Source organism: Prionailurus bengalensis, chromosome E1, assembly GCF_016509475.1.
Source record: "Prionailurus bengalensis isolate Pbe53 chromosome E1, Fcat_Pben_1.1_paternal_pri, whole genome shotgun sequence".
Taxonomy (NCBI): Eukaryota; Metazoa; Chordata; class Mammalia; order Carnivora; family Felidae; genus Prionailurus; species Prionailurus bengalensis.
The window spans coordinates 2,624,225-2,647,945 of record NC_057347.1 but is presented as its reverse complement, the minus strand read 5'-3'; the positions used below and the strand labels follow the sequence as shown (position 1 = coordinate 2,647,945).

At 59.9% G+C, this 23,721-nt stretch overlaps 1 protein-coding gene, 1 long non-coding RNA gene and 1 other non-coding gene across 26 annotated transcripts in view; 1 reads left to right on the top strand and 2 right to left on the bottom strand.

The window, feature by feature from the left end:
- The window catches only part of CHD3 (chromodomain helicase DNA binding protein 3), a 25,538-nt gene extending 5,606 nt beyond the window's left edge, over positions 1-19,932 (bottom strand). For 13 of the 22 annotated variants that reach the window (XM_043582985.1, XM_043582998.1, XM_043582986.1 and 10 more), the window contains exons 1-30: positions 19,641-19,932; positions 14,893-15,005; positions 14,199-14,369; positions 13,881-14,023; positions 11,888-12,171; positions 11,540-11,670; positions 11,222-11,372; positions 10,862-11,058; positions 10,316-10,549; positions 9,914-10,117; positions 9,191-9,402; positions 8,129-8,260; positions 7,648-7,747; positions 7,044-7,235; positions 6,704-6,904; positions 6,218-6,355; positions 5,865-5,986; positions 5,536-5,709; positions 5,267-5,408; positions 4,930-5,061; positions 4,195-4,312; positions 3,897-4,021; positions 3,469-3,700; positions 2,999-3,165; positions 2,340-2,517; positions 1,872-1,937; positions 1,357-1,442; positions 1,075-1,208; positions 371-515; positions 28-190 (exon numbers count right to left, since the gene is read on the bottom strand). In XM_043582985.1, the coding sequence (XP_043438920.1) occupies positions 28-190; positions 371-515; positions 1,075-1,208; positions 1,357-1,442; positions 1,872-1,937; positions 2,340-2,517; positions 2,999-3,165; positions 3,469-3,700; positions 3,897-4,021; positions 4,195-4,312; positions 4,930-5,061; positions 5,267-5,408; positions 5,536-5,709; positions 5,865-5,986; positions 6,218-6,355; positions 6,704-6,904; positions 7,044-7,235; positions 7,648-7,747; positions 8,129-8,260; positions 9,191-9,402; positions 9,914-10,117; positions 10,316-10,549; positions 10,862-11,058; positions 11,222-11,372; positions 11,540-11,670; positions 11,888-12,171; positions 13,881-14,023; positions 14,199-14,369; positions 14,893-15,005; positions 19,641-19,917 (4,864 nt within the window). In that variant the 5' untranslated portion in view covers positions 19,918-19,932. Of the gene's footprint in view, positions 1-27; positions 191-370; positions 516-1,074; positions 1,209-1,356; positions 1,443-1,871; positions 1,938-2,339; positions 2,518-2,998; positions 3,166-3,468; positions 3,701-3,896; positions 4,022-4,194; positions 4,313-4,929; positions 5,062-5,266; positions 5,409-5,535; positions 5,710-5,864; positions 5,987-6,217; positions 6,356-6,703; positions 6,905-7,043; positions 7,236-7,647; positions 7,748-8,128; positions 8,261-9,190; positions 9,403-9,913; positions 10,118-10,315; positions 10,550-10,861; positions 11,059-11,221; positions 11,373-11,539; positions 11,671-11,887; positions 12,172-13,880; positions 14,024-14,198; positions 14,370-14,892; positions 15,006-15,889; positions 16,068-19,640 lie in introns of those variants that run through there. The other 9 variants (XM_043583000.1, XM_043583003.1, XM_043582995.1 and 6 more) reach the window with 8 other exon arrangements.
- Positions 802-941, bottom strand: LOC122486245. Its single transcript, XR_006298094.1, has one exon.
- The window catches only part of LOC122484916, a 25,445-nt gene continuing 21,169 nt past the window's right edge, over positions 19,446-23,721 (top strand). For all 3 annotated transcript variants that reach the window (XR_006297737.1, XR_006297738.1, XR_006297739.1), the window contains exons 1-2: positions 19,446-19,542; positions 21,467-21,563. This is a non-coding gene — a long non-coding RNA (uncharacterized LOC122484916). The remainder of the gene's footprint in view (positions 19,543-21,466; positions 21,564-23,721) is intronic.

The following is a 23,721-nucleotide window of genomic DNA, read 5'->3' as shown; positions in this document are numbered from 1 at the left end:
CCCCTCCTGCGTCCCGACCCCCGTTACCAGGTTTAGAAGTGCAAGGGCTGTTTGTGGCAGAAGCCTCCGGGGTGGTGGGAGACGTTTTGGTAGGAGAGGAGGCCCTGGAGGAGCGCTTAGAGTCAGCACTGGGGTCGGGCATCAGCTCGGGCATCGACCAGCGCCCGTTGATGTGCTCAAACTCCTGCACCTGAGAGGGGCACCGGGACCGTGGGGGACAGGGGTCAGCTGCGGGCGCTGGACACACAGGAAGCTCAGCCCCGTCCGGGTCTCCTCTCCCGCCAGCCTGAATCCAGAACTCGGGGTCGCCAGGCAGAGGGGGGCGTGGGGCCTAGGTGGCCAGCTTGACTCTGGCCAAGGAGACGAGTACCTTCTTCTTGACGAGAGACATGACTCCAATTCGGGTCAACACTTGCTGGCGACTCAGGCCCTCCCGAGGGACCCCGTCAGCAAAGGTTTCAGAACCGTCTGCCCCGGGCTCACACAGATGGCGCATGAACAGAGACACATAGGCCCTGGGGAGCGTGGGGAGGGACGCAGGTTAGGAGAGCTTCAGGAGGGACCCGAGCAGCCAGCGAGGATGTCACCCTCATCCCCTGAACCCTAAGCTCCCACGGTGCCTCCAGGGTGCCCCCAGGGGTCCTCCCAGGGCCGCTCAATCGCACCGCAACCAGCCCTCCAAACCCCATCTCCCGCCTCCGCCCCTCCCCTTGTGTCTCCACAGTCTCCGTGGCCTTGGTGCGTCCTTCCTAGGCCCCATCAGTCAGCTCTTCGTCCTGTCCACCAGCTCCCCTACCAAGTAAATGTGAGGCGAGGCCAGCCCGGGGCCAGGTTCCTGTCTTAACCACCTGCCCTGTGGGGGAGGAAGCCAGGCCTCTCTGCTCTAGGCTCGGCTGAGGGGAGGTGGGCAGGCTGAGTCCACGCCCCAGGAAACCAAGCCAGAAAACGCCGCGTGGCAGGGGAGCGTGATGAATCAGTTGAGTAAGGTCACATCACGTGGCGGCCAAGAGGAAGGAGCGGGCACGCACGGCTCGTACCCTCGCGTGCAGCTCCACCCCGGGTGCCCGCACTCACTTGAACTCCTTCTCGGTCTTGCCCCTGAGGTCCCGCACCAGCCACTGCGTGGTGAAGGCGTCCTGTGGTGGCATCCCCCAGCGCATCACGGCATTGAGGAAGGCCTTCCGCTGCCGGGTGTTGAATCCCAGCACCTGAGGGTCGGGGCGAGCGGGCGGCGGGCCGTGAGCGTCCCGGCATCTCGCTTCTTGGTCCTTCCCCTCAGCGACTCGGCCTCGGTCCCCCACTCCCGGCTTCATCCTCTCCTTAAGGAACACGCGGGGGCCTGGGCCCGGCTCTCACCTCGATGTTGCCCCCAACTCGGGCCAGCAGGGGAGGCAGCGGCTTGTCCTTTTCGTTCCGGAGCTGCCTCTTGGACTGTCGACGCCCTGGGTGTGTGTGTGTGGAGGGGGAGGGTGACCTGGTTAGTGGGGCCCCCACCTCCTCCACCCCTCAGTCCTTCTCAGCACCCCAGGCCCACAAGACGCAGAACCCAGGCAAGGCCTGGGTCACGTGGCACTTTCAGCCCTACCAACCCAGCAGGCCTGGAAGAAGCCAGGCACGTTAACACCCTGGCAACAGACACTCGAGGCGAGCCAGGTTACCCGTGGGAATGTAAAGCTTCCTCGATTTTTCATCTAGCCACCTAAGCCCGTGTGATCACATACTCCAAATTTTAACAGTGGAGAGATCGTGGCTATCTCGTCCTTTTAGCGCGTCTCCAGAAAAGCACTTGTTTGCACAAAAGCAGGGGACTTAAGGGCTCCGGGAAGGAAACAGGAAGGGTTAAGGTGGAAAATCAGGAAAACAGGTGCCACCTTCTGGACGCTCATCAAAGTCTTCATCTTCCTCCTCCGATCCCACGGAGTATTCGGACTGGTTGTCTGTGGGGAGGCAGCACAGTGGTTGGCGACGGCTCCCGGGATAAGCCCCTTCTGCCTGGAGGCCTCCCCTTCTCTGGCGCCGGGCCCCCTGGTGACGCCAGGTGACTGCCGCAGTCTGACTCGGGGGCCACGTCCCGAACAGCGTCGTGTCCGCTCGCCGCTCGCCTCGTCCCTGCTCACCTCCGACTCCCGCAGGTCCTGCACTAGGCGAGGACCCCGGGTGCCCACACGGGGCCTCTGCAGCCACCAGCTGGCTGAGGCCGCCCACGAAGCCGCCTGGCCTCCTGGCAGGTCCCGCGGGCCCTTCCCAGACTCTTGCCCCTCCACGGCCCTCTAAACGCACCCCGGCCTCCAGACTCCTCCTCGGCCCTCTCCAGCTCCTCCGTCGGGGGCGGTCCTCACCTTGGTCCTCCTGAGCGGCGTCGTTGTAGTTGACCTGCTTGCGAACCCGCTTGCCCTTGCCGAGATTCCGGGCCAGGTCTTCCTGCTGTTGCTCGTAGTGGTGCCTCAGCAGCTTCTCCCAGTAGTCGGGGTCCACGTTCTCCTCCTGCTTGATGATCTCTCGTTCGATCTCCTCAATCTGAAGGGCAGCAGAACGAATGCTGGCAGCCTCCCTCTTCGCCCGCCCGGTGCTTGCCCCGCGACAAAGCCCCTGCTCCCCTGCCGCCCGGTTTCCTGGACTCTGCGTGAATGTCCCGGGCATCGCACACCTTCCTTCCTTCTTACCGGCGACGTGCTTCTCCTGTGCTCCCACCTGCCTGTCTCCTAAACCTCTCCTCCAGCGCCCTCTGCGTCCCTCTCGCTCTCACCCACAGCCACCGCGGCACCGCCTTCTGTGTTTATCGGTACTTTCTTCGCCTAAGTCTTCCGCAAAGTCTGCTCTCGCCCGTTAGGGAAACAACCTGTCTGAGGTCCGCTACTGCCCTTTGCTGGGTGCAACGGGAAGAGAGCACATAAAAGACAAGAGCGGAAGGGGAGCCTCCTACTTCGAGGGGCAATGAGGGACTCTACCCTTCAGAGGTGGCCCGGGCTACACAGCGTTGTGACCCCAAGCCTCTCACCTTGTCCTCCTCCCGCACCACGTACTGCGCCACCTTGAAGGAGCTCAGATACTCGTTCATGTTCTGCACGTCGGTGTCCTCGGTCGCATCCTGGTTCCGGTCCAACAGCCGCGCGATGGCCTCATTGTCGTAGTGAATCACGCTGCTGTCCTCCTCCTTGTTCTCCCCTGGTGGAGACCGGGAACGAGAGGGGACCCTGACTTCCAACCAGAACCTCGGGCAGAACTTTAGCAAAGGGTCAGGGAAAAGCCCTCCAATCTGCTTCCTTTTCCCAGGAGCTCAAAGGGGAGAAGACCCTTTCCCTGGGAGTCTAGACATTTGTGGTTGTCTTCAACCCTCCGTGTAAGAAGAGAGGCCAAACCTTCCTCCCCAGGCTGCACAGGGGAGCGTTTCTGGAAGGGTTTCAGAAGACAAGTGCTCCCGTGAGGGCAAGGGGCTGCTTTCCAGAGACCACAGGAAAAGGTTCTCACCCTCGTTCTCATCCTTGAACAGCTCCTCGGTGCCGAACTTGAGGATGTCGTCCAGCTCCTGCTTGGACATGGAGCCCGCCTTGGAGCCCAGCCCAGGCCGCACCACCAGGTGGGTGAGCATCATCTTCCTCTTGGCCACCTGTGTGATGCGCTCCTCCACGGACGCTCGAGTCACAAACCGGTAAATCATCACTTTGTTGGCCTGGCCGATCCGGTGAGCACGGCTGAAGGCCTGCAGGGGCAAGGAGACAGTGGGGATGAACTGGGGTCGGGGGGTGGCAGGGCCTGCGACGCAGCTCACGTGCCTGGGAATGGAGGCTCATCTATTCCCGAGAGCTTCCTTTCTGACCCCAGGACACAACACTCTCTGCCCAGAGCCCACATTTCCCTGCTAACTGGGGCAGAGGCTCCAGGAGGCAAGTTCCCACCTGGATGTCGTTATGAGGGTTCCAGTCGGAATCGAAGATGATGACAGTGTCGGCAGTGGCCAGATTGATGCCCAGGCCCCCGGCCCGGGTGGACAGTAGGAAGCAGAACTGCTGGGCGCCAGGAGCTGGGGGCAGAGAAAGAGGTTAGGCACCTGCTAACTAGACACTCCTTGACCGCAGACAACCGCACCCCCAGCTCGGAAGCGGGGTGGTAAATAAATGCCCGCCATGCCGGGAACCTAGGCACAGGAGGCATGGGCCTCGCCCGCAAAGTGGGGCCTAGGCCTCTCCCGCTCACCATTGAACCGATCGATGGCCTCCTGCCTCAGGGCCCCAGTGATGCCGCCGTCGATGCGCTCGTACTTGTAGCCTTCGTAGTCTAAGAAGTCCTCTAGCAGGTCCAACATCTTGGTCATCTATGCCAAGAGAAGAGGACGCAGTCTGGAATGACGGAGCAGCAGGATGGGCCCCGTCTTTACCCCAACCACGATCCCTCCACTTTCCACCAGCCCCGTCCCGTGCTCCACTGGTGCTGCCTCCCCGCCCAGTCCCTCTTCGTGTTCTTCAAGCCCCACGTTCTGGTCATACTTGCTGGGCTCAGGATTGTGTCTCCTGAGGCAGAGATTCTCCTCTGAGACCCACCAAAAGGGTTCGGGGAAACCTACGAATGCCCAGAAAATCTGTACATAACTGTCTGTCCGTGCAGATTTCCAGAGAGCGGACCTATCGCTTTCATCGGATTTGTAAGAGCTCTGGGCGCTCCTGTCCCGCTCCTGGCTAAGAAACAGTTCCGGTCCCAGGGACGACCCCGAGCAGACAGATGACCCACCCTCCGCCTTTCCCCATTTGGCTTAAAAGAAGCCGGCCGACGACTTTCCACAACCTTAGTTAAGAACAGGGATCAGAGGCCCAGATGAATGCAGCCAGACCAGACGCCCTCCAGGGTGTGATCTCCTAGCCTCTCATACCGTGGTGGCCACAGGACCGAGGCAAGGGACCGGCCCGAGGTCAGCACAGCTACAGACCGGCTCACCTGCGAGAAGATGAGCACTCGGTGTCCTTGCTCCTTCAGCTTTCGCAGCATCTTCTGCAGCAGCATAAGCTTCCCAGATGCCTTAATAAGTGCCCCACCCTCATAAGCCCCACTGGGCAGTTTGGGGGACTCCTGCAAAGGGAGGGGAAGATCAGGAAACCCGTCCCCGTGTTCTGACTGTGCCCAGAATGCCCAAAGCCCAAATCCAGCGTCCACGCCTTGCACATTCCCACTCCTCCCAGAAAGTCCGTGCCACGCCCCCCGCCCCGCCTCCACTCCCCCCGCCGCCCCGTTTTCAGAGAGCTAGCGCGCCATCAGCCCCCAGTGCGTGCGTCACCATAGCAGCCACAGGAAAGAGGTAGGGATGGTTGCAGCACTTCTTAAGGTCCATCATGATGTTGAGCAGCGACACCTGGTTCCCACCACCTCGTGAATTCAAGGCCTCAAAGTTCCGAGTCAGGATGTACTTGTAGTATTTCCTAAAGACCAGGGCGCGGAAGACACACAATAAAGGAGGCAGTGATGAGGGCGCCCTGGGTCGCCACGTCCTGGAAAGCTGCCACCAAACCCCAGCCCCGGGTCCAGGTCACCCGGCTCTCCACTCACTTCTGCATGGGGCTCAGCTCCACCCGAACGATGAGCTCTGTCTTGGCTGGCATGTTCTTAAAGACATCGGCCTTGAGCCTCCGCAGCATGTGCGGCCCAAGCAAATCATGCAGTTTCTTAATCTGGTCTTCTTTGGATATGTCAGCAAACTCCTCCAAGAAGCCTTCCAGATTGCTAGCAGCCAGAAGAAGATAAGGAACTGAAAAGCCCATCAGGTTCTTTGCCCCTGACCTCAGGCTCCATTCTTCACTTGGATGAATCCTCTGCCCACTCAGGTTCCCCGTCCCTCCGCTTCTCATCTCTGCAGACCGCCCTGCTGAGTCACTTACTTAAACCTCTCGGGGGTGAGGAAGTTAAGCAGATGGAAAAGCTCCTCCAGATTATTCTGCAATGGAGTCCCTGTCAGCAGCAACTTATGATCTATCTTGTAGCCATTGAGGACCCTGAAAAAACTAGAAAGTGGGGCAAGGAAAGGCAGGAGAACGGGCCCGTTAGTGGCAAGTGGTTGGACCACGGTATCCACTTTTCCGGTTCCCTTTAGGATGAGAGGCCCCGAATCCCTAGTCTGTCCCTCTCTCCCCACCGGAGGTCCCCAGGCATCTTGCCTTCCGGGCCACAGAAAGTCCAGAACTTTCCTTTTTAGAAGTAGAGCAAAACTCTGAGCTCTGGGTATCTCGCTCACCTTGGACTGGTTATTCTTGAGCCGATGGGCTTCATCCACCACAAGGCAGGCCCAGCGGATGGAACCGAGTGCTGCCTGATCAATGGTGATCAGCTCGTACGATGTCAGGAGCACGTGGAACTTCACCTGGGCCTCCCTCTGCCAACACAGCCATTGTCCGTTCGGCTGCCACCCGACACCCAGGCGCCTAGACCTCCACCCCTGTTCTTTACCAGACACCCCATCCTGGCCGTGATTGCCAAAGAGGAGCCAGACGGCCTGCCCTCCAACTTTGACTCCACGCAGGGATTACTGAACGTGGCCCCCGAACCACCAACACATGGCCAGTGAGGACAGAATGGACGCCCTACGTCTCCAGGATAGGAGAGCAGAAGCGTGAGAGTAAGTGGAGGAAAGGAGGGAGAGCGCCGAGAAACTAAAATTGGGGTTGGGGCAGAGAAATAACAGAGCTGAGGCTCGTAGAGAAGACAAGGTCGAGGGGCCTACCTTCATCTTAAAAGCTTTCTTGCCACCTTTGATGGCGTTGTCTTCGAAGGAAAACTCGTTCTCCCGAATGATGGCCCGGCTGTCCTTGTCCCCCGTGTAGGTCACCACATAGAACTTGGGTGCCCACATCTGGAACTCCCGCTCCCAGTTAATGATGGTGGAGAGTGGGGCGCTCACCAAGAAGGGACCCTTCGTGTGGCCCTGGGGGTCGAGGGTAGGGGGGACCATTAGTCCGGACGTGACCCCAGTCCTCTGGCTGCCACGCTCCTCCCTGCCATCCTCTGCCCTCGAGGGCCCTCCACTCCCCGCTCTTCCCCTCGGGGGCCCCAGCATCCAGCACCTCCTTATAGAGCGAGTAGAGGAAGACAATGGTCTGTATGGTCTTGCCCAGCCCCATCTCATCAGCCAGGATGGTGTCGGTGCCCTGAGCCCACGAGAAGCGCAGCCAGTTCAAGCCCTCCAGCTGATACATGTGCAGCGTGCCTCCCGTGGCCGTGATAAACCGTGGCTGAGTCTCGTATTTCACCGTGGGCTGCGGAGGCAAGGAGTCCGGACACTCAAGGGGACGGTCGGGGCCCCTCGGGTCCTTGGTCTCCTCCGCCCTCGCCCTGGCACCGACGTGGAGGTGGACGACGACTCCCTCCACTAGGCCTGAGCCTGTGAACGTTCTAGTCTCCAGGACCTCCCCCTCGTTCCTGAAAGCCAGCCCCGGCAGCACGACAGAGGTGGCTGGCGGCGGGAGAGCCCTGCGTGCTGCTGCTTCCAGCGGCTTCCTCGCAAACTGCCAGAATTCCCAGCCACTCCCGGGACAAGGCTGGACACCGCAGGGAGGGGCTACCGCTCAGAGAGCTCGCAGAAACTGGGCAGTCCTGTCCACAGCCCCTGGGAAACTGTCCATCGGCGTGGTTCTAGAAACGGGAGACGGGCCAAGTGGGAGGACTCACGTCATTCGTAGGAGAGCTGGGAGGCCCGTCGCCCTGCAGCTCCTTCTTCTTCTTCTTGTACTTGCGGGGCTGGGCCGGGTCCTCCCCCATGATTAGTTCTCTGGGGACAGAGCGGGTCTGAGCGAGGCCCGCTCCTCGAGTGTTCGCCCTCTTCTGCACCCCTCCAGACCTACATCCCGCTTCCCCTCAACCTGACTTCCTCACGTTTCCTTTCCCCCAGGCTCCTCACCATCCCCCCTTAGATTTCACCTCCGGAGCCAACCCTCCCCCGGCCCCAGCACCCTCTTCCCCATCACTCGGGATCTTCCCTCTGTTCCTCACGCCGCCTCTTTACCGGCCCCACCCCGGACAACCCCGCGCGGGCTCCCCCTGCCCTCACGCCAGGTGGGGGCCCGTCCCTACTGTACCTCCGCTCAGCCTGAGGGTTAGCGTTCACGCCCCGGCCTCAGACTCCCTCTAGCCCACGACCTGCCTCCCTCACCGGTGTCGCCAGTAGCTCTGCTTGTGCTCCTCGTATTCAGGGATGTTCATTTCATCTTCCTCCCACGTGGACTGGTCGTAGGGCAGGTCTCTCCATTTCACCAGATAGTGGTAATTCCCCTTTTTATCCACACTGTGGGGCAGGAGGCCAAGAGGGGGAGCAGGAGGAGAAAAAGAACACGGACCAAATAGACGGAAATCGTTAACCAACGCGGTCAGCAGCAAACACGTAGCATCTGTTACCTAATCCTCAACGGCGGGACACTGCAGGGGAACTCAGGATGGCCGAAGACCGCCCTAACTCTTTCCGGATGGCTTCTTAACGATCAACTATCAGGGCCGTCTGGGTGGCTCGGTCGGTTAAATGCCTGACGCTTGGTCGCGGCTCGGGTCATGATCTCGTGGTTTGTGAGTTCAGACCCCACGCTGGGCTCTGCTGACACAGCGCGGAGCCTGCTTGGGATTCTCTCTGTCCCTCTCTCTCTCTCTCTCTCTCTCTGCCCCTCCCCATTCGTGCTCGCTTTCAAAATAAAGACTTCAAAAAAAATTTAAAAATCAACTATCAGAAAACATCCCTGGGCTTCTATATCGTTTGTTCGTCTCATCGGTATCGACTGAACGCCTATGAGGGGTGAGGCACCGTTCCGGGCAGGGGTGATCCAGCAGTGAACAAAACAGACAAGTGACCCTGTTCTCACGGAGCTCACATTCTGCCGTGGAAGGCAGCAACGAAATGGGTGAACACCTAGAATAACGCCGGGCGGTAACAAGTCCCGGCAAGAAAGGACTGCTACTACAAACAGTGGCCTGGCTAAACCACGTTTTCCACGTTTGCTTTCATGCCACGACACCCAGACTCGCGTGTCATCAGATTAGAGGCGACGACAGAAGAGTCGCGCCCGCCCGGACTCTCCTCCTGGTCTGTCCCATTGAGGACACAGGCCCAGAGGGAGTCATCCAGCGGGAGCAGGCGTTTGGTTCCCGGACAAATACGAACGCGGGGCCACGGCCGCCACCACGAGCGGCCCAGCCCGGCAGGCCTGCCCACGGGCCACAGGCTCACCTGTGGTTGATGATGCGGTGGACGGTCATCCACTCCGGCTTGATACCAAAGCGGTAGTACTTTTCCTCCATCTCCGCGTAGTGCGGGTCCTTCACCTTGCGCTTGTCACTCTTCCCGTCGTCCTCGCCGGAGCCATAGTCCAGCGGCGGGGGCTCGTCCATGTCGTTCTTCCGCTGGTAGTTCCGGTACATCACCAAGTGGAAGATTTCCAACTGATGGGACGCAGAGGACGGGGGAGAGACGGTCCCGGCATCCGAAGAGGACAAAGTGGGGGGGTGGGGGGTCAGGGAAGGGCCCCGGGGTGGGGGGGAGCGGCCCGGGGAAGGGACTGTGAAAGAGGGGGCGAGACACGCGGAAAGCCAAAGCGGGAGAACGGACAGTGCGCGAGGCAGGACGGGCAGGGCCTGGCGAGGGCCTAACGAGCAAAAGGAGGCAGGGAAGAGGTCAGCAAGATTGAGGGTGCTGGTAACACGTGCTTACAGACACAGAAGGAGAGTGAGCTAAGGAAGGCTAGGTTTTCTCGAAGGAGGAGAGCTAAGGGAGGCCGACGTGGACAGGATCGGAGAGCCAGAGAACCACACGTGGAGACAACGGCAAGAGGAGGGCCAGAGGCCTAGCGTGAGGGCGCGCGAGGCGTGTGGGACCGCGGCGGCGCCCGAGGGGCGAGCGAGTGACAGCAGCGGCCAAGGGGGTGACAGGAGGGGGAGAGGAGGGGCCTCGTACCTGAAGCTCCTTGGCCCAGGAGCAGTGCCAGTAGGACAGTCCCACCCACTTGACAAAGAACTCTCGCTCGGATCGGCCTTGAAGGGGGCGGGGGGGTGGGGCATCCGGGTTCCCATCCGCCTGTTGGGGCGCCGGCACTGACACGGGTGGCTCCCCCCACCGCCAATGCAGGATCTTCTGCACGCGGCCTTTCAGCACGGGGCACTTGGGGGGAGACACGCGCGAGGAGGAGACACAGAGGCAAACACGGCCCACCGTTAGAGCGGGAGAACAGGGGTCCCACAGGGGAGTCAAAGGGCAAGGGGGGGGAGGGGAGGGGAGCGGAGAGCGCCGGATGTCTGGGTCCCAGAGCGGGGAGAGGAGTCAGGCCGCCAGTAGACGCTGTGGGGCGGGCGCACTCACTGTGCATCGGGGACACAGCCATTCACCGTTGGGGATGTCAGGCAGGGGCGGGTTCAGACAGTGGATGTGGTAGGAAGAAATACAAGCGTCACAGCACAGGAGCTCGCCGCCATCCTTGCACACGCGACAGTACTCCATGTGGTCGTCCTCCTCCTCCTTCTCCCCTTCCTCCTCTCCCTCCTCCTCGTACTCCTCCTCCTCCTCCTTGGCCTCCCACTGGACCCCCTCCTTCTCCTGGGAGGCCAGGGACAGACAGAGACAGGCGGAAGGAAGGAAGGACGTGAGCGGCGAGACCGGAAGCCAGAGGCCAAGACGGGCCACCTGAACCCTAGAGGCGCAGAGGAGGTGGGTGCGAACGAAGGGGCGGGACACCTCAGTTTCCGAGGCCGTGGATTCGGGTGGCGGAGGCGGAGGGGGCGAGGAAGCAGGATCCCGGGACCTCACACATCTGGCACCGAACAACCCAAGCATGGGGGGGGGGGGGGGGCGCGGGCAGGAAGAAGATGGGGGGTGGGGCTGGGGTCCCCGAGGGCACCGCGTACTCACGCAGTGGGGGCAGCTCCATTTGCCCTCAGGAGCCCGGTCAAGCTCAGGATCAAGGCAGACGAGGTGGTAGGCACGAGGGCAGGTGTCGCACAGAATGATTTCCCCGCCCTGCTGGCACACCTCACAGTAATCCTGGTGGTCCGTCTCGTAGCCGTCAACCTCGTCCTCCCCGGCCACCGCGGGACAGCCCAGGACTGCTGCGCACACCAGGGGAGGCACGGGGCACGGAGAGAGAAGGAGAGAGGGAGGACGGGGAGAGAGAAGGGTTGAATAAAGGAGACAGCGTGGAAAAATGAAGATCACGGACGAACGGCAGGAAGGCAGGCTGTCAAAACCACACACACGGCGAGCACCCCTCACCCTTCTTCTTCTTCCTCCCCGGCCGGCCTCTCTTTAGCTTCTTGGTGCGGACAGGGCCATCAGGCCGGCCCGAGGCGCTGTGGACGCTGCCGCTGTCCAGGTCTGACTCCTCAGCCTCGGGTTCGGGGCCCTCGTCGCTCTGAAAGACATACTGCCCATAGCCCCGTGGTGGTCAGGGAGGCCGGCTTCACGCCGCTGCCCGCCCCAGGCCTCTGGCTCCTGTTCCGGCTTCCCTCGTGGACCCCTGCGTCCGGACCCCCAGCCCTGGACACACACCCCCTCCTCCCCAGTGCTCAGCGGACTTCAGGGGCCGCTCACCGAGCCTCCCTTCTTCCGCTTGCCACCCAGCAGCCCTAGTTTGATTTTGAGTGGCGCCATCTTCTTTCCCCGAAGCTTCTTGCGTCCGTCGGGCACTCGGGGGCTCTTACTCCGCCTTTTATGGCCTGGACCTGAACGAGGAGTGGGGTGAGGGAGAAAGAGCAGAGGTCACGACACCCTGGAATAACGGAGGTCACGGGGGCCTCTGGTCTCCCTGCAGCCTCTTCCTGGAAAGCGTCTCTGCGGTGACAGTCAGGGCCAAGGAGACAAGACAATCGTACGCTCTAATCCGAGGCTGCGCAGTCGGGACAGCGGGGTGACCGCTGTTCTGAGCGAAGAGTTCCTCACCTTTGCCCTCTTTGGTTTTGGCTCTTCGGATGGGTGGGGGCTGGGTATCAGCAGAAGGAGGTGCTGGAAGGGTGGGGGGTCCGGAAGGTGCTACGGGGGCGGTCGATGAGACGGCAGCTGACACCTGCTCAGCCACAGCTGCGGCCGCCGCCGCCGCGGCCGCCGCCACGGCAGCTGCCGACCCCTTGAAGGGGTTGTTGGCACTGAACTCTCTCCACTTGGCCCCAAGGATGGTCATCATCTTAGACATCGGGATCTTAGGATTCTTCTTCGCAATCAGGGGCCTGGAAACATAGAAGCAGAAGACTCGGAACCTTCCCAGATGGTCCGGGAACAATGCCATTTCCCCTCAGCAACCAAGTCTGCGAACGAGCTAGAGTTCCTGGGTGGTGAAAATACGGCCTGTTAGGAATGAGGTCACTTTTAAGTTTTTTGTTTTTCTTTTTACATTTACTTATTTTTGAGAGACAGAGTGAAACGGAGCACAAGCGGAGGAGGAGCAGAGAGAGAAGGAGACACAGAATCCGAAGCAGGCTCCGGGCTCTGAGCAAGTGTTCGGTACAGAGCCTGATGCGGGACTCGAACCCACGAACCGTGAGATCATGACCTGAGCCGAAGTCTGACACTCAGCCACCCGACTGAGCCACCCAGGTGCCCCAGGAATGAGGTCACTTTAAAAGTAAATAAATAAGAAGCTTGAAAGAAAAAAAAATAAACAAATATAAAAAAAGGGAAAAAGAAAACAAATTCGCGGAAAATAACAAAGGATGAAACAAACAAAAAAAGATGTCAGTAAAGATACTTAGACTATCTGACAGTTCATAAAACACTTTCTCATGCATCATGCCTTTCATACTCAAGATAATACTGCATTGCATGTGGGGGCACCTGGGTGGCTCAGTCGGTTAAGTGTCTGACCTCGGCTCAGGTCATGATCTCACAACTTGTGAGTTCGAGCCCTGCCTTGGGCTCTGTGCTGACAGCTCAGAGCCTGGAGCCTGATTCTGGGTCTCCCTCTCTCTCGGCCCTTCCCCAGCTCACACTCTCTCTCAAAAGCAAATAAACGTTAAGAAAAAACTATTTTTTAATGAATACTGCATGTTGCCAAGATCCTCTGCATTTCTCTAGTAAGCTCCAGGGGCCCTGATGAATGGGTGCCAGCAGGTGGAGCCCAAAGGGTGGCAGGTGGAGCTCTGTGGTGGGGTGTTAAAGTCTCATGAGGACACAGGTGACCTCGGTGATCACAAAAGCACTGTCCTAAGCAGTGAGGCAGGGGAGACACAGTACCGAGGAGAGCTACCCAGTATGGCACACGCCCCGGAGGGGCCGGGGCCGGCGGGGGTGGGGAAGACCCTGAGAGTGCCCTGGGCTTTCTTTACCCCAGCAACTCCCTGCAAGACCCCCTATGAGGGACATGGTGTGCCGGTGCTGATTTTACAGCTCAGAAACTGAACATTAAAGAAGAAACTGGGCCCCAGACGGAGCCAGGACCTGTACCCGCAGAGGACTCCACTATTTAAAGCGCCTGCTCCCTGGAAGGCCTGTCCGCTCTGGCCTGTTCTACTTGGGGAGTCACTGAAGCTCAGCTTCCCCAGCCAGCGACGCGTTCTCCATGCTCACGGGGTCCTGAGGAAGGGCCGGGGGCCTGGATCACCAGGCAATCGGGCCACACTGATATTCTCTCTGAGCCTCAGTCTAGAGAGAAGTGACTCGGGAAAACCGGGTCTGTCGGCCCTCGCTGTGCTCTGTCGCTAGAGAGTTTTCTCACCTAGCGCAGGAATGACACCTGCCCCACCCCGTGCAGGGGTCCTGCCTGCGGTCCCTGGGTCTGTAGGAGTCTGGGACATCTCCGGAGTTCTGTGCGCAGTTTTGTGTGTCTGCGCCGTGCATTTCTCTGGGGAGCAGTTTCTTAGCCTTTATCTGACTCTAGAGGGGTTCAGGGCCTCCCTAAGTGAACGCGTCTGGTCACCAGGACTCGCCAGCCCTCCCGCACCTCATGAACTGGCTGAAGGCTTTGTAGTTGGTGAGCGTGTGGTAATCCTCCTCGGAGAACACGTGCTCCACATCCTCCAGGCCCCAGGTCAGCAGCAGAGTCGCTGACGACTTCTGTTCTACCTGCTGGGAGACACGAAGCTTCTGGGAGGCAGGTGCTTCCCCAGCCCCCACGCTGGCCCCCCTCCCCCGCCCCCACCATCCCACCCACCCACCGGCCCTCCAGCCCATCCCCGTACAGCCTCTCCACTGCGCACCCCTCCTTGTGGCCCTCCCTCGCTCCCCGGGCCTGTCCCCCTCGCTCCCGAGTCCCACTCACCTTTTGCCCCCCGTCGCCCTCCCCCTTTTTCCGCCGCTTTGTCTTCTTCTCCTTTTTTTCTCTGTGCTTCCGTCTCCGTTTCCGACCTGGTCCAGTTCCATATTCACTGCCTCCGCTCTCTGACTTCTCCCGGTACTCATCTCGCTCAGAGCCAAATTCCTCCTCACTGTCCTAAGGGAGGGGAAGTAAAAATAACATTTCTCCAGTCCCACCACGTGCCAGGAACTGTTCTTAGCACACAACGTGCACCGTGTCTCTTTTCGTCTTCCCGACAGATCCCTGGAGATAGTAACTCGTCTATTTTTATCCGCTTTTTTTTTTTTTTTTTTTTTGGCAGATGAGGAAACTGAGGCACGGACAACTAAACAAGCCGCCAAGAAGACACAGAACTACCAGGCTCCCGTTGGCCTCCGCAGCCTCTGCTCTCAACTGCTACTCCCTGCTGCTAAGGCAAGTCCCGGGGGCAGCTGGGCTCTTACTGGGTTGTAGGGAGTGAGGCTAGTCAGCCCCCCCACCCCCGCCGCCCCGTCCCCGCCATCCAGGAGCTCCAGGCCAGCAAGAGCGGGGAGGGGCGTCAGACCTCCCTGAGTTCAGGATCCCCCCCACCCTCCATAATGGGGACCAGAGGTAACGTGGGTCTCCGAGAACAGGTCTGCCGAGCCTCGCTGTGGAGACGGGCGTCCTCGACACTTACGAGCTTCTTGCGTTTTCGGGGCTTCCCTGGCTTGTTCTCCTTCTGCTTCTTGGGTCCTCGTTTTCTCTTCTTCACGCCCAAGGCCGAAGGCAGCAGCCGAAGGTCGTCCTTATCTTTGGAGCGGAGAGCACCAGAAACCCTGAGCCTCCAGTCTCGGCGGCCCCTAGACCTCACCCTCCCTCACCTCTTCTGTTCCCAACTCTCCAGGAACTCGGCCATGAACTCCTCCAAACCTTGCCTCCCTTCGCTGCATGCGCACAGAGAGTGCTTCGAGTACTCTGGGGCGCTTGGGTTCTGAATGGGAGGTCAGGGGTCAGGAGGGAAGAGCAGCCAAACCACTCCCTCCTCTCCCCTCCTACTAACAAGGGAGCAGGCTCTAGGCCATGGGCTCTGACTGTGGCAGGTCCTTTCAGACGCCGCCAGGGCCCCTCCTGCGTTCCCCCTCGCTCAGCCAGCTGGCATCCTGCCCGGGAACCGGGGAAGCCATGCCCAGCTGCTGGCCTGGCCTGACCCCAGCACTTGGAGTGGGGAGACACAAGCTGGCAGCTCCCTAAGCCAGATGCTGAGAGGGGAGAGCCAAAGGTGGACACCTGGGTTCTCACACTAACACCCCGGGGCCCTCACATCCTTTTTGCCACGAGGGAGGCCTCTATTTATGTTTCCGCAGACGATCGCCAAGCCTCCTGTCACCCCAACACAGCCTTGGAGGAAAAGCAGTCCTCGCCAGTCATTTTCACGTCTTGCCCACAGGACCGCAGTGTCTGGCTCCTTCGTCACACCCTAACCCTACGAAAGTCTCCACAACTCCCTGAACATTCCTCCTCTTCCCAAGTAGCCTGGAACCCTCCCTCAGATCTATTTCCACACCCCTGCTCTCTTAGAGAACTCAGGGGCCCCACCCTTTGTCCCCTGGTCTCACCCCTAGTCTCCAAATTTAGTCCCATTCACACAGAAGCCGTGAGGGAGACCCAAACAAAGATACGAGACAAAGACACACCCTGCACGTGCGTCCTCCAAGGCACCAGCACTCGAATGTACTGGTGAGCGCAAATCCAGAGGACAGCCTGTACCTGCAAAGGGCTAGGTCCCTGGCTTTCTCCCCAGGCAGGGGCGGGGGGGGGGGGGGGGGGTGCTTCCCTGATGCTCCCCCCCTTCTCCATGACCCCTGCCAGTCTGGGGAAGACACTGATGGCCTCCCTCCCCCCTCCAGCAAGCACCAGCCTAACCAGCCAGACCTGTCCCAGCTGGGCCGAGGCAGCCATGCAGGAGGAAAGCCTGGGCCTGGGCCTGGGTCTGGGCCTGGCCCAGCCCCTTGCTCTAGGACACACAATCCTTCGTGGCACAAGGGCCAAGGGGAAATTAGCCACAATTAACAGGGCTTCCACTGCCTCAGGATCCCAGCACCTCCTTCCTCAATGTCACTTGTCCTCAAAACATCCCGTGTCCCCCTGGTGCAGGGAGGCATTCTAGGACGGGGCTGGGGGCGGGGGGAGCCCGTAAAGGGCCCCGGGGGGCCGTGAAGTCCGCTTGCGGGCTGGAGTAGGAAGTCACCGAGCCGCCCTGCCCCGTGGCCAGCTCGCCCTAACCCCCCCCCCCCAGACGTGGGTTAATGTGAACATGGAAACGGGAGGCCGCCGGGGCGGTGGCGAGGGCAGGCCAACTGGCTCCGCATCAGGGAAGAGGCCCCGGGCCGCCACCCGCCCCGCCGGGGATGGGGGCACCTGCCCCGGGACCTCGCCGCCAGTTCACCGCACTCCCCGCCCCGGCAGGAGGCTCCCGGACTCGGGGTCGGGGGGGGGGGGGAGGACGGCGGCGGCGGGGAGAGGCGGGGAGCAACGGCGAGGAAAGGAAAGGGAGGGCAATAAAGCAAATCCAAGTCCCAACCTCGGTCTCAGCAGCCACTCAATGCTGGCCCGGCGCCCAGACTCTCCCACACCCCGGCTCCGAGCCCGGAGCGGGCGGGGGCGGAGGGCGGCGCGCGGCGGGGGCGGGGCCAGGCGCGCCAGGGAGGCGGGAGGGGGGAGGCGGGAGGAGCCAGGCCCCGGGCCGCGCCTCCCGCCCGCCCCGCTCCCCTCCTAATCTCGCCATCAATCTCTCACACATATATTTATTTTTTTCTCAAATTCCCCTCCCTCCCCCACAACGCACCACCATAATAGGTCTGTTGCACATGCGTACTGCACGCAGGGGGTGGGTTTGTATTTTCAGACCTTTTGCAAAGAAACTACCAGAATTTTCCGCACCACCCACAATCATTCCCCACCCCCACCCCCACGGAATCACATCTATATATTATGTTATATTATTTCTCGAGACTTGCCAGAAGGGGGAGGGAGAAGAAATGAGTTTTTGGGCTTCCTGCTCCCTTCCCCCACCAACACGAGCGCTATTATTTTAGACGTTTAACAATGTAAGGAGCTGAGAGGGGGGAAGGGATCAAACTGGTCTTGGGTAAGAATGTAAAACAAAATGGTGAGAATCAAAGCAGAATGAAAAACAATAGACCTCGGATACGTCCAAAGTCATATTCTGGAGAAGGCTGAGGGGGGGCGGCCCGCACAAATTTCCTTCGAGGAGGCTTCTTTTGCCCACACTTCAGGCAGACAGAAATAACGAGCGAACTAAAAATATTTTCCCCAAAGTTTTGCCTCAGAAAGTCATCTGGGGGGTGCATCTGGGTCACTCCTTTGACTCGGAGGGCTGGGAGGGGGAGGGTAAGCCAGCCCTGGGAGAGCGGGGAGGTGGGTTTTCACTGCAAATACAAATTAAAAAAAAAAAATTTTTTTTTTTTGACGTTTCTCCTCGGCTATTCGGAGAGCAGGGGGGGAAAGGGGGAGGGAGAACTGACACAAAGACCCACCTCGACCTCAGATTCTTTCATGCTCCTCTGTCTCCCGTACCCAGATCCGGGATCAAAGACACCCGAATGCCACATTCCAAGTTCGCAGTGCAAATAGGTGAGAGCCGCCAGTGCCCTAACACAACCTGACATCCTTCCTTTCCCTCTTCTTAGCTCGTCTGCTGTGTCCCAGGCGCCCCCCTCCCCATGATTCTTTATTCCTTTCCCCTCTTGCAAATCCCTGGGTTCTCTGGGATAACTTTCTAAAAACTTTTCCCTTTTTCAGACAAGCCTGGGGTGGGGGAGGGTCCTGTTTCCATCAGACACGCAGTCTCCTGAGCGCCCCCCCCCCCAAGAAGGCACCCCACCCTCCCTCAAAGCTTGTCTCAGCTCAAGGGGAACATTTGCTACCTAAACCACGCAGATCCATATGACAGTTTTACAAAGAGCGTGATGTGAGACGTCTTGAAGTTTGGTGCATTTGTGCTTCATGTCACCCAGGGGCCTGGGGGTGTGGATGTCCCCTTTCAGCCCCAAGCAGAAAACGTGAACACCCTGAGGATGCTCCCCTATCCACAAGAAGATTAAAAATCAGTCCACTAGGAGGGTGGTCTGAGGGGGGCCACTGCTGTCTCCCCCCCCCCCCCCATGCGACGCGGCAGTCTGTCCCTTCCACCACCGGTGGAAATGCCCAGAGCGAGCCGGGGGACTTATCCCGGGGGAGGGGTGCTGAGTGACGGTCAAGCTGCAGAACAGCTGGGTGGGCAGTTCACGCCCCCCAGCGTGATCAAGGTGCGGGTGGTTTCCGCGAGAGAGTGAGTGACAGTGAATGGCAGCCACGTGAGAGTCACAGCTGGGCAGCTCGGCCACCCCAGACTGCCGGGGTCACGCTGGGCACCCCCCCCCCACCCCCCGCACTTGACACAAAAGAGCCCGGAGCAGACTGGAGATAGAGGGGGTGGAGTTGGGGGCATCTGGTTTCTCAGGCACTCTCCCCTCGCTCCCCAATCTTAAAGGAGTGCTCTCCCTACGGCGAGCTGGGGGGGGGGGGGGGGGGCGGGAGAGGCGGTAGGCTCAGGTCTGACTCCAGGAAGTGGTCTGCCTGGAGTGTGGCCACCACCTGCCCCTGGTCGCCAGCCGCCCACAAACATTCACACGACCCCTCCCCCACGTGCCACCGCACGCCCCGGAGTTGGCGGGCGCTGAGGTCCCCGCAGGTGGGGGTCCGACGGACACCGACCCCCCCCATCCCCGTCTCCCCAACTCCTGGGGGGGGGTGGCACCACGGTCCGCTCCACAACACGCGGAGAGCCCCAGTTACCTCAGTGCCACCCCACTCCGGCCGGAGCTCGGGGGGCGCCCGCGCGGCCGCCCCTCCCCCACGCGCCCCTCCTCCACGCCGCCGTCCGGCCGCCAGGGTCTCCGCGGTCCCTCGCTCGGCCAGGGAGGGGGCCCTGGCTTCGCCGCGGCCGTTTCCTGCCTACCCCCTCCCCGCCGAGGGTAAAAAAAAAAAAAATCTCCTCCTCCTCCTCCCCCGAAAGCCGCGACCGAGTGGCCCGGTCCGCGCGCGCAGCTCGCGCCCAGCGCTCTCCAGCCGGGGCGGCGGCGGAGACGGCGGCGGCGGCGGCGGGCGGCGGCGGCGGCGGCGGCGGCGGCGGGGGAGGGGTGCGGCGGGGGAGGGGAAGAGGCCTGGCCCCGCGGCCGCCCGCCGCCGCCCGCCGCCGCCGCCGCCGCCGCCCCGGCCCGCCCGGCCCGCCGCGGGGCCACGGGCCCGACACGGCGCCCCGGATTCGCCTCGGCTCGGCCGCGCGGTGGGTGCCTCGCCCCCGCCCGGCCTCGCGCGCCCGCGGCTCCCGCTCGGGCTGGGGGGCGGGTGGGGGGGGAGGCGGGAGTCGGGGCGGCCGCTTACCTGGCGGCGGGGGCGGCGGCGGCGGCGGCGGGGGCAGCGGCGGCGGCGGCGGCGGCGGCGGGAAGAGGTGGCAGCCGGGGGGGCTGTGGCGGTCGCGGCCCCGGTCGTGGCCCGGCCCGCGCCCGAGCACTCCCTCGTCGTCGTCCTCCTCGTAGTCCTCGTCGGCCGCCTCCACCTCCTCCTCCTCCTCGTCGCCCTCTTCTTCCTCCTCTTCTTCCTCCTCCGACACCACCATCTCCTCCTCCTCCTCCTCCTCGTCCCTCAGAGGGGAAGCCATCCTGTGGCTCTGGCCCCCCCACCACCCCCCCACCCACCGCCCGCCCGCCTCCCCCACCGCTACCACCACCACCTCCTCCTCCTCCTCCTCCTCCTCCTCCTCCTCCTCCTCGGCGGCGGCGTCCTCCTCCTCCTCCCCACCGCCTCCCCCAGCCCCCCAAACCCCCGGGCCACCCCCCTCCAGACCCCCCCTCGGGGCCGCCGGCTCACGAGGGGGGCCGAACCACCCCCAAAAATTGTCTTGGAAAAAATTGAGAGACTTTCCCTCCCCCTCCCCTTCCTCCCAAGAGAACAAGAAAGGGGGATTAAAAAAATATATATATATATATAAAAGTTTTCGACTTCTCTCGGCCCCCCTCTCCGTTGCTTTAAATATATTTAAATTCTGAGGGGGGCGCTCAGAAATATTTCTCAGAGCTGAGGCACTAAGATGGCCGCCTTGAAATTATTTTTAAAACAACCCCCCCCCCAGCACCGCCACCCCCTCCATGAAGAAAGGGAGAGGGGGGTAAAATCCCCTTTTAAAACAAAATGGCTGGCTTAATATTTCATTTTTCGCCCCCCCATTCTCCTGCCTGTTACACCCCCATCTCCAAGCCCTTACCCAGAAACCCACAAATTTCTCCCTTTTTTCATAACTGATTAGTGCACAGATTAATAGAGATATTTTCCTTGTGTACTGTGTGTGTGAGAGTGTGTGTGTGTGTGTGCGTGCGCGCGCGCGCGCGTGTGTGTGTCTGTGTGTGTGTGTGTGTGTGTGTGTGCGCGTTGGGGGGGGCATGAAGGATTTCTGCATAAAACAAAAATGGCTGCTCTTTCTAACTCCCCCCCCTATAAAAAATATTTGAGGGGGGGCATTAATCAGTACTCATGCTCAGTCTGACATCAGCATAAATTGTTAAAGGTTAACTAGTTAGATACTAGTCCAACTAGATTTAAATATTTTTCTTTTCTTTACTAGTCTCTTCCTCCCCACCTCCCTTCTCTTAAAGAAAAGCTTTTTTTTTTTTTTCTGAATACTTCAGAAGGGAGTGGTTTGATGTGAAGGGTTTTTTTTTTTTTTTTTCCCCTTCAGGCATTGAAAAGGAAAAGATGAAATATATGTTTATATATAACTGTGTTTCTCCATACCTCACTGAAGTCAAAACGCATTTAATTGTGTACGTATCTTTCAAGTGAGGAGCGGTACTGGATTTTTTCCCCCTTTCTTTTAAAAAAAGTGATAGAAATCCCAGTGACTTTGGGGGGGGGGGGAAGAGATATGAATAGATCCGATGATTGAGTTTTTTTTTTTTTTTTTTTTTCCAAAGGAGTCCATGTTTGATTCTCCCCTTTGCCCAGCCTTTTCGGGGATTTATAATTGTTGTAAATTTTATCTTCACTCTTTGCTGCTTTACCTCCCCCTCCCCCTCCCCCAACTGCTCGACTCTTCAAATTCATCTGACTTGGGAAATTAATTTAGGGGTTGGTAGAACAGATTTTTAGAATAAGGGGGGAAAGAGTCAAGTCTGAGAATTGTGAAATTGTTCTCTCTTTTTCTCGCGTTGCAGTGTACCTCCCTTCCTCCGTGATCTCCGACACTGGTAAAGTGGAAGGAACTCAGGTACCCTGCCACAGAAAAGTACTGGGACTGAGCAAGAGAAAGAGGTAGGGGTTACCCTCACGTCCCCCCCTGACTCGGTTGGCCCAGGATTTCCCACTGTACCCCAGTGGCTTTCGGGGGATCAGGTGGGAGCCTGAAAAGGAGTCCCCCAAAGCAGCTGCCTCATCCAGAGACTGGATCGCAGAAGTCCTGGGACTTGCCCGTTGAGCAGTGCTAGCGGAGGGAGGCACAGTGGTTCCGTCCTGCCCTTTTTTTGTTTGTTTCTTCTGGTCGCCTTTCCGAACTCCACCTCCCTCCCGTTCTTTCACTCTGCCCCTTCCTCGAGGCCCACCCCATGCCCCCGGCACGGAGGGATAGTTTCTCTCCTGGGTCATTTCTCTCCCCCTGGAGCCACCCAGCAGCCCCCCACAGTGTTCAGGAGCACCTGACAAGGGAGGGGTGGGACAGGATTCAGGACAGGGAATACCCTGCCAGTTTTTGCCTGGGAGGCTGAAACATTCTCTGTTGACAGACACCCCCTCCCCGGACACACACACTAATGCGCTAGACTGAGCATCGATTTCCAGCCTTCTCTGAACCCGGCCTTTGGAACCCTCTCGTCTCCGCTCTCGTATCATCCCCGCGCCCGGGTCTGACTACTGTCCCTCTTCTGTTCCATTTTGTTCCCTCCCTTCCCTCGGTGTCTTTGTGCGAGTCCGCGTGGGTGTCCCCCTCTTTCTGTGTGTGGGCCTCTCTGTGTGTGTCTGTGTTTTCTCTCCAAGACTGATTCTCTCGTCCCTTTGGCCGCTCCTCGAAGTGACTTTCCAGCCCTGTCTTGTTTCTGTTTACTTCTCTCTTCCCCGCGTGTGCCTGCCTCCCTCCTCTTTCTGGTCCGTGTGTGTGTGTGCGCGCGCGCGCGCATGTGTGTGTGTGTGAAGAGTGTCCCCACGTGTATGTGGACAGCCCTGCACATCATGTGCGCCACAGTCCCCCAGCCTCGGTGCCCTCTCCCCCTGCGCCGAGCGCCTCCGCCTGCCCTCGTGTGCCCACGAGCTGCAGGTGTGGATCTCTGGCCACACGTCCGTCACCCTCTCATGTGCTTTGCAGACAGATCTGTTCATTCACTCCATTCTCGCTCTTGTCCGTGTCCCCTCTGCCTGCCCGCCTCCCCTGTTCTCTTTCCTCTCCTGCCGACCTCTCCGTTTCCCCTCTGCTCTCCTTGCTTCCGCCTGCCCCTCTACCTGCTTGCTCCTGTTCTGGTGTCTGCCTGCCCGCCTGTCTGCTCCTCCCCGACTGGCTGGCAGCCTCTTCCTCTCTCTGGTTGTCTGTCTGCTTCTCTGGCTGTTTGCCCACCCCTCTCTCTCTCTCTCTCTCTCTCTCTAGCCATCTGTCTCCCCGCCTGCCTGTCTCTGTCACTTTTTTAGCCCTCGTCTCTTGGTTTGTCTACCTTCCAGGCCCTGCCGTGGCTCCCTATCTCGGTTTGCCTCTTATCTCCTACTTGCTCCCGTCTTATTTATGCCTGTTAAGTTCATGATTTTTCCTTGCCGCCCTTTATGTCTGTCTGTTTGCCTGTCTACCCCGCTCGCCTGCTGCCATCCCACTGGTTAATGCTTGTATCTTTTCAGTCTGACTGCACGTCGGCTTCCTCCCCCTTGGCTTCCTCAATACCAGCAGTACCAGCGTCCCGTCAATGGCGGTGGTCGCTCTTCCCCGCACCTGTCGGTGACCCCCAGGCCCCAAAGCCTTACCCGCCTTCTTGCCATACCCCCCCCCCACCCCAACCCTACCTTTTCTCGCTTCTCGCCCTCCTGCCGGCCATCCCTTGCCCTTCGTGTATTTCTGGTCCCTCAGAGCGTCTGCCTGCCTTTTGGCCCGGCTGTCTGCCTGCCTGCCTCTTGGCTGTCCACATCTCCGCTCACTTTCTCTTTTCTCGTCTTCTCTCGTCACTCAACTTTTTAAATTTTTATTGATTTTGAAGGTGTATTTATTTCTTTTGAGAGAGTTAAGTGAGCAGGGGAGGAGCAGAGACACAGGGAGGGAGAGAATCCCAAGCAGGCTCCGCGCTGTCAGCGCAGAGCCCGGCGCGGGGCTCGAACCCACGAACGGGGAGATCGTGACCGGAGCTGAAATCGGGAGTCGGAGACTTAACCACCTGAGCCACCCGGGCGCCCCCACTTTTGAGTAGATGGTACACACGTGCACGCACACACACGTACAGAATTT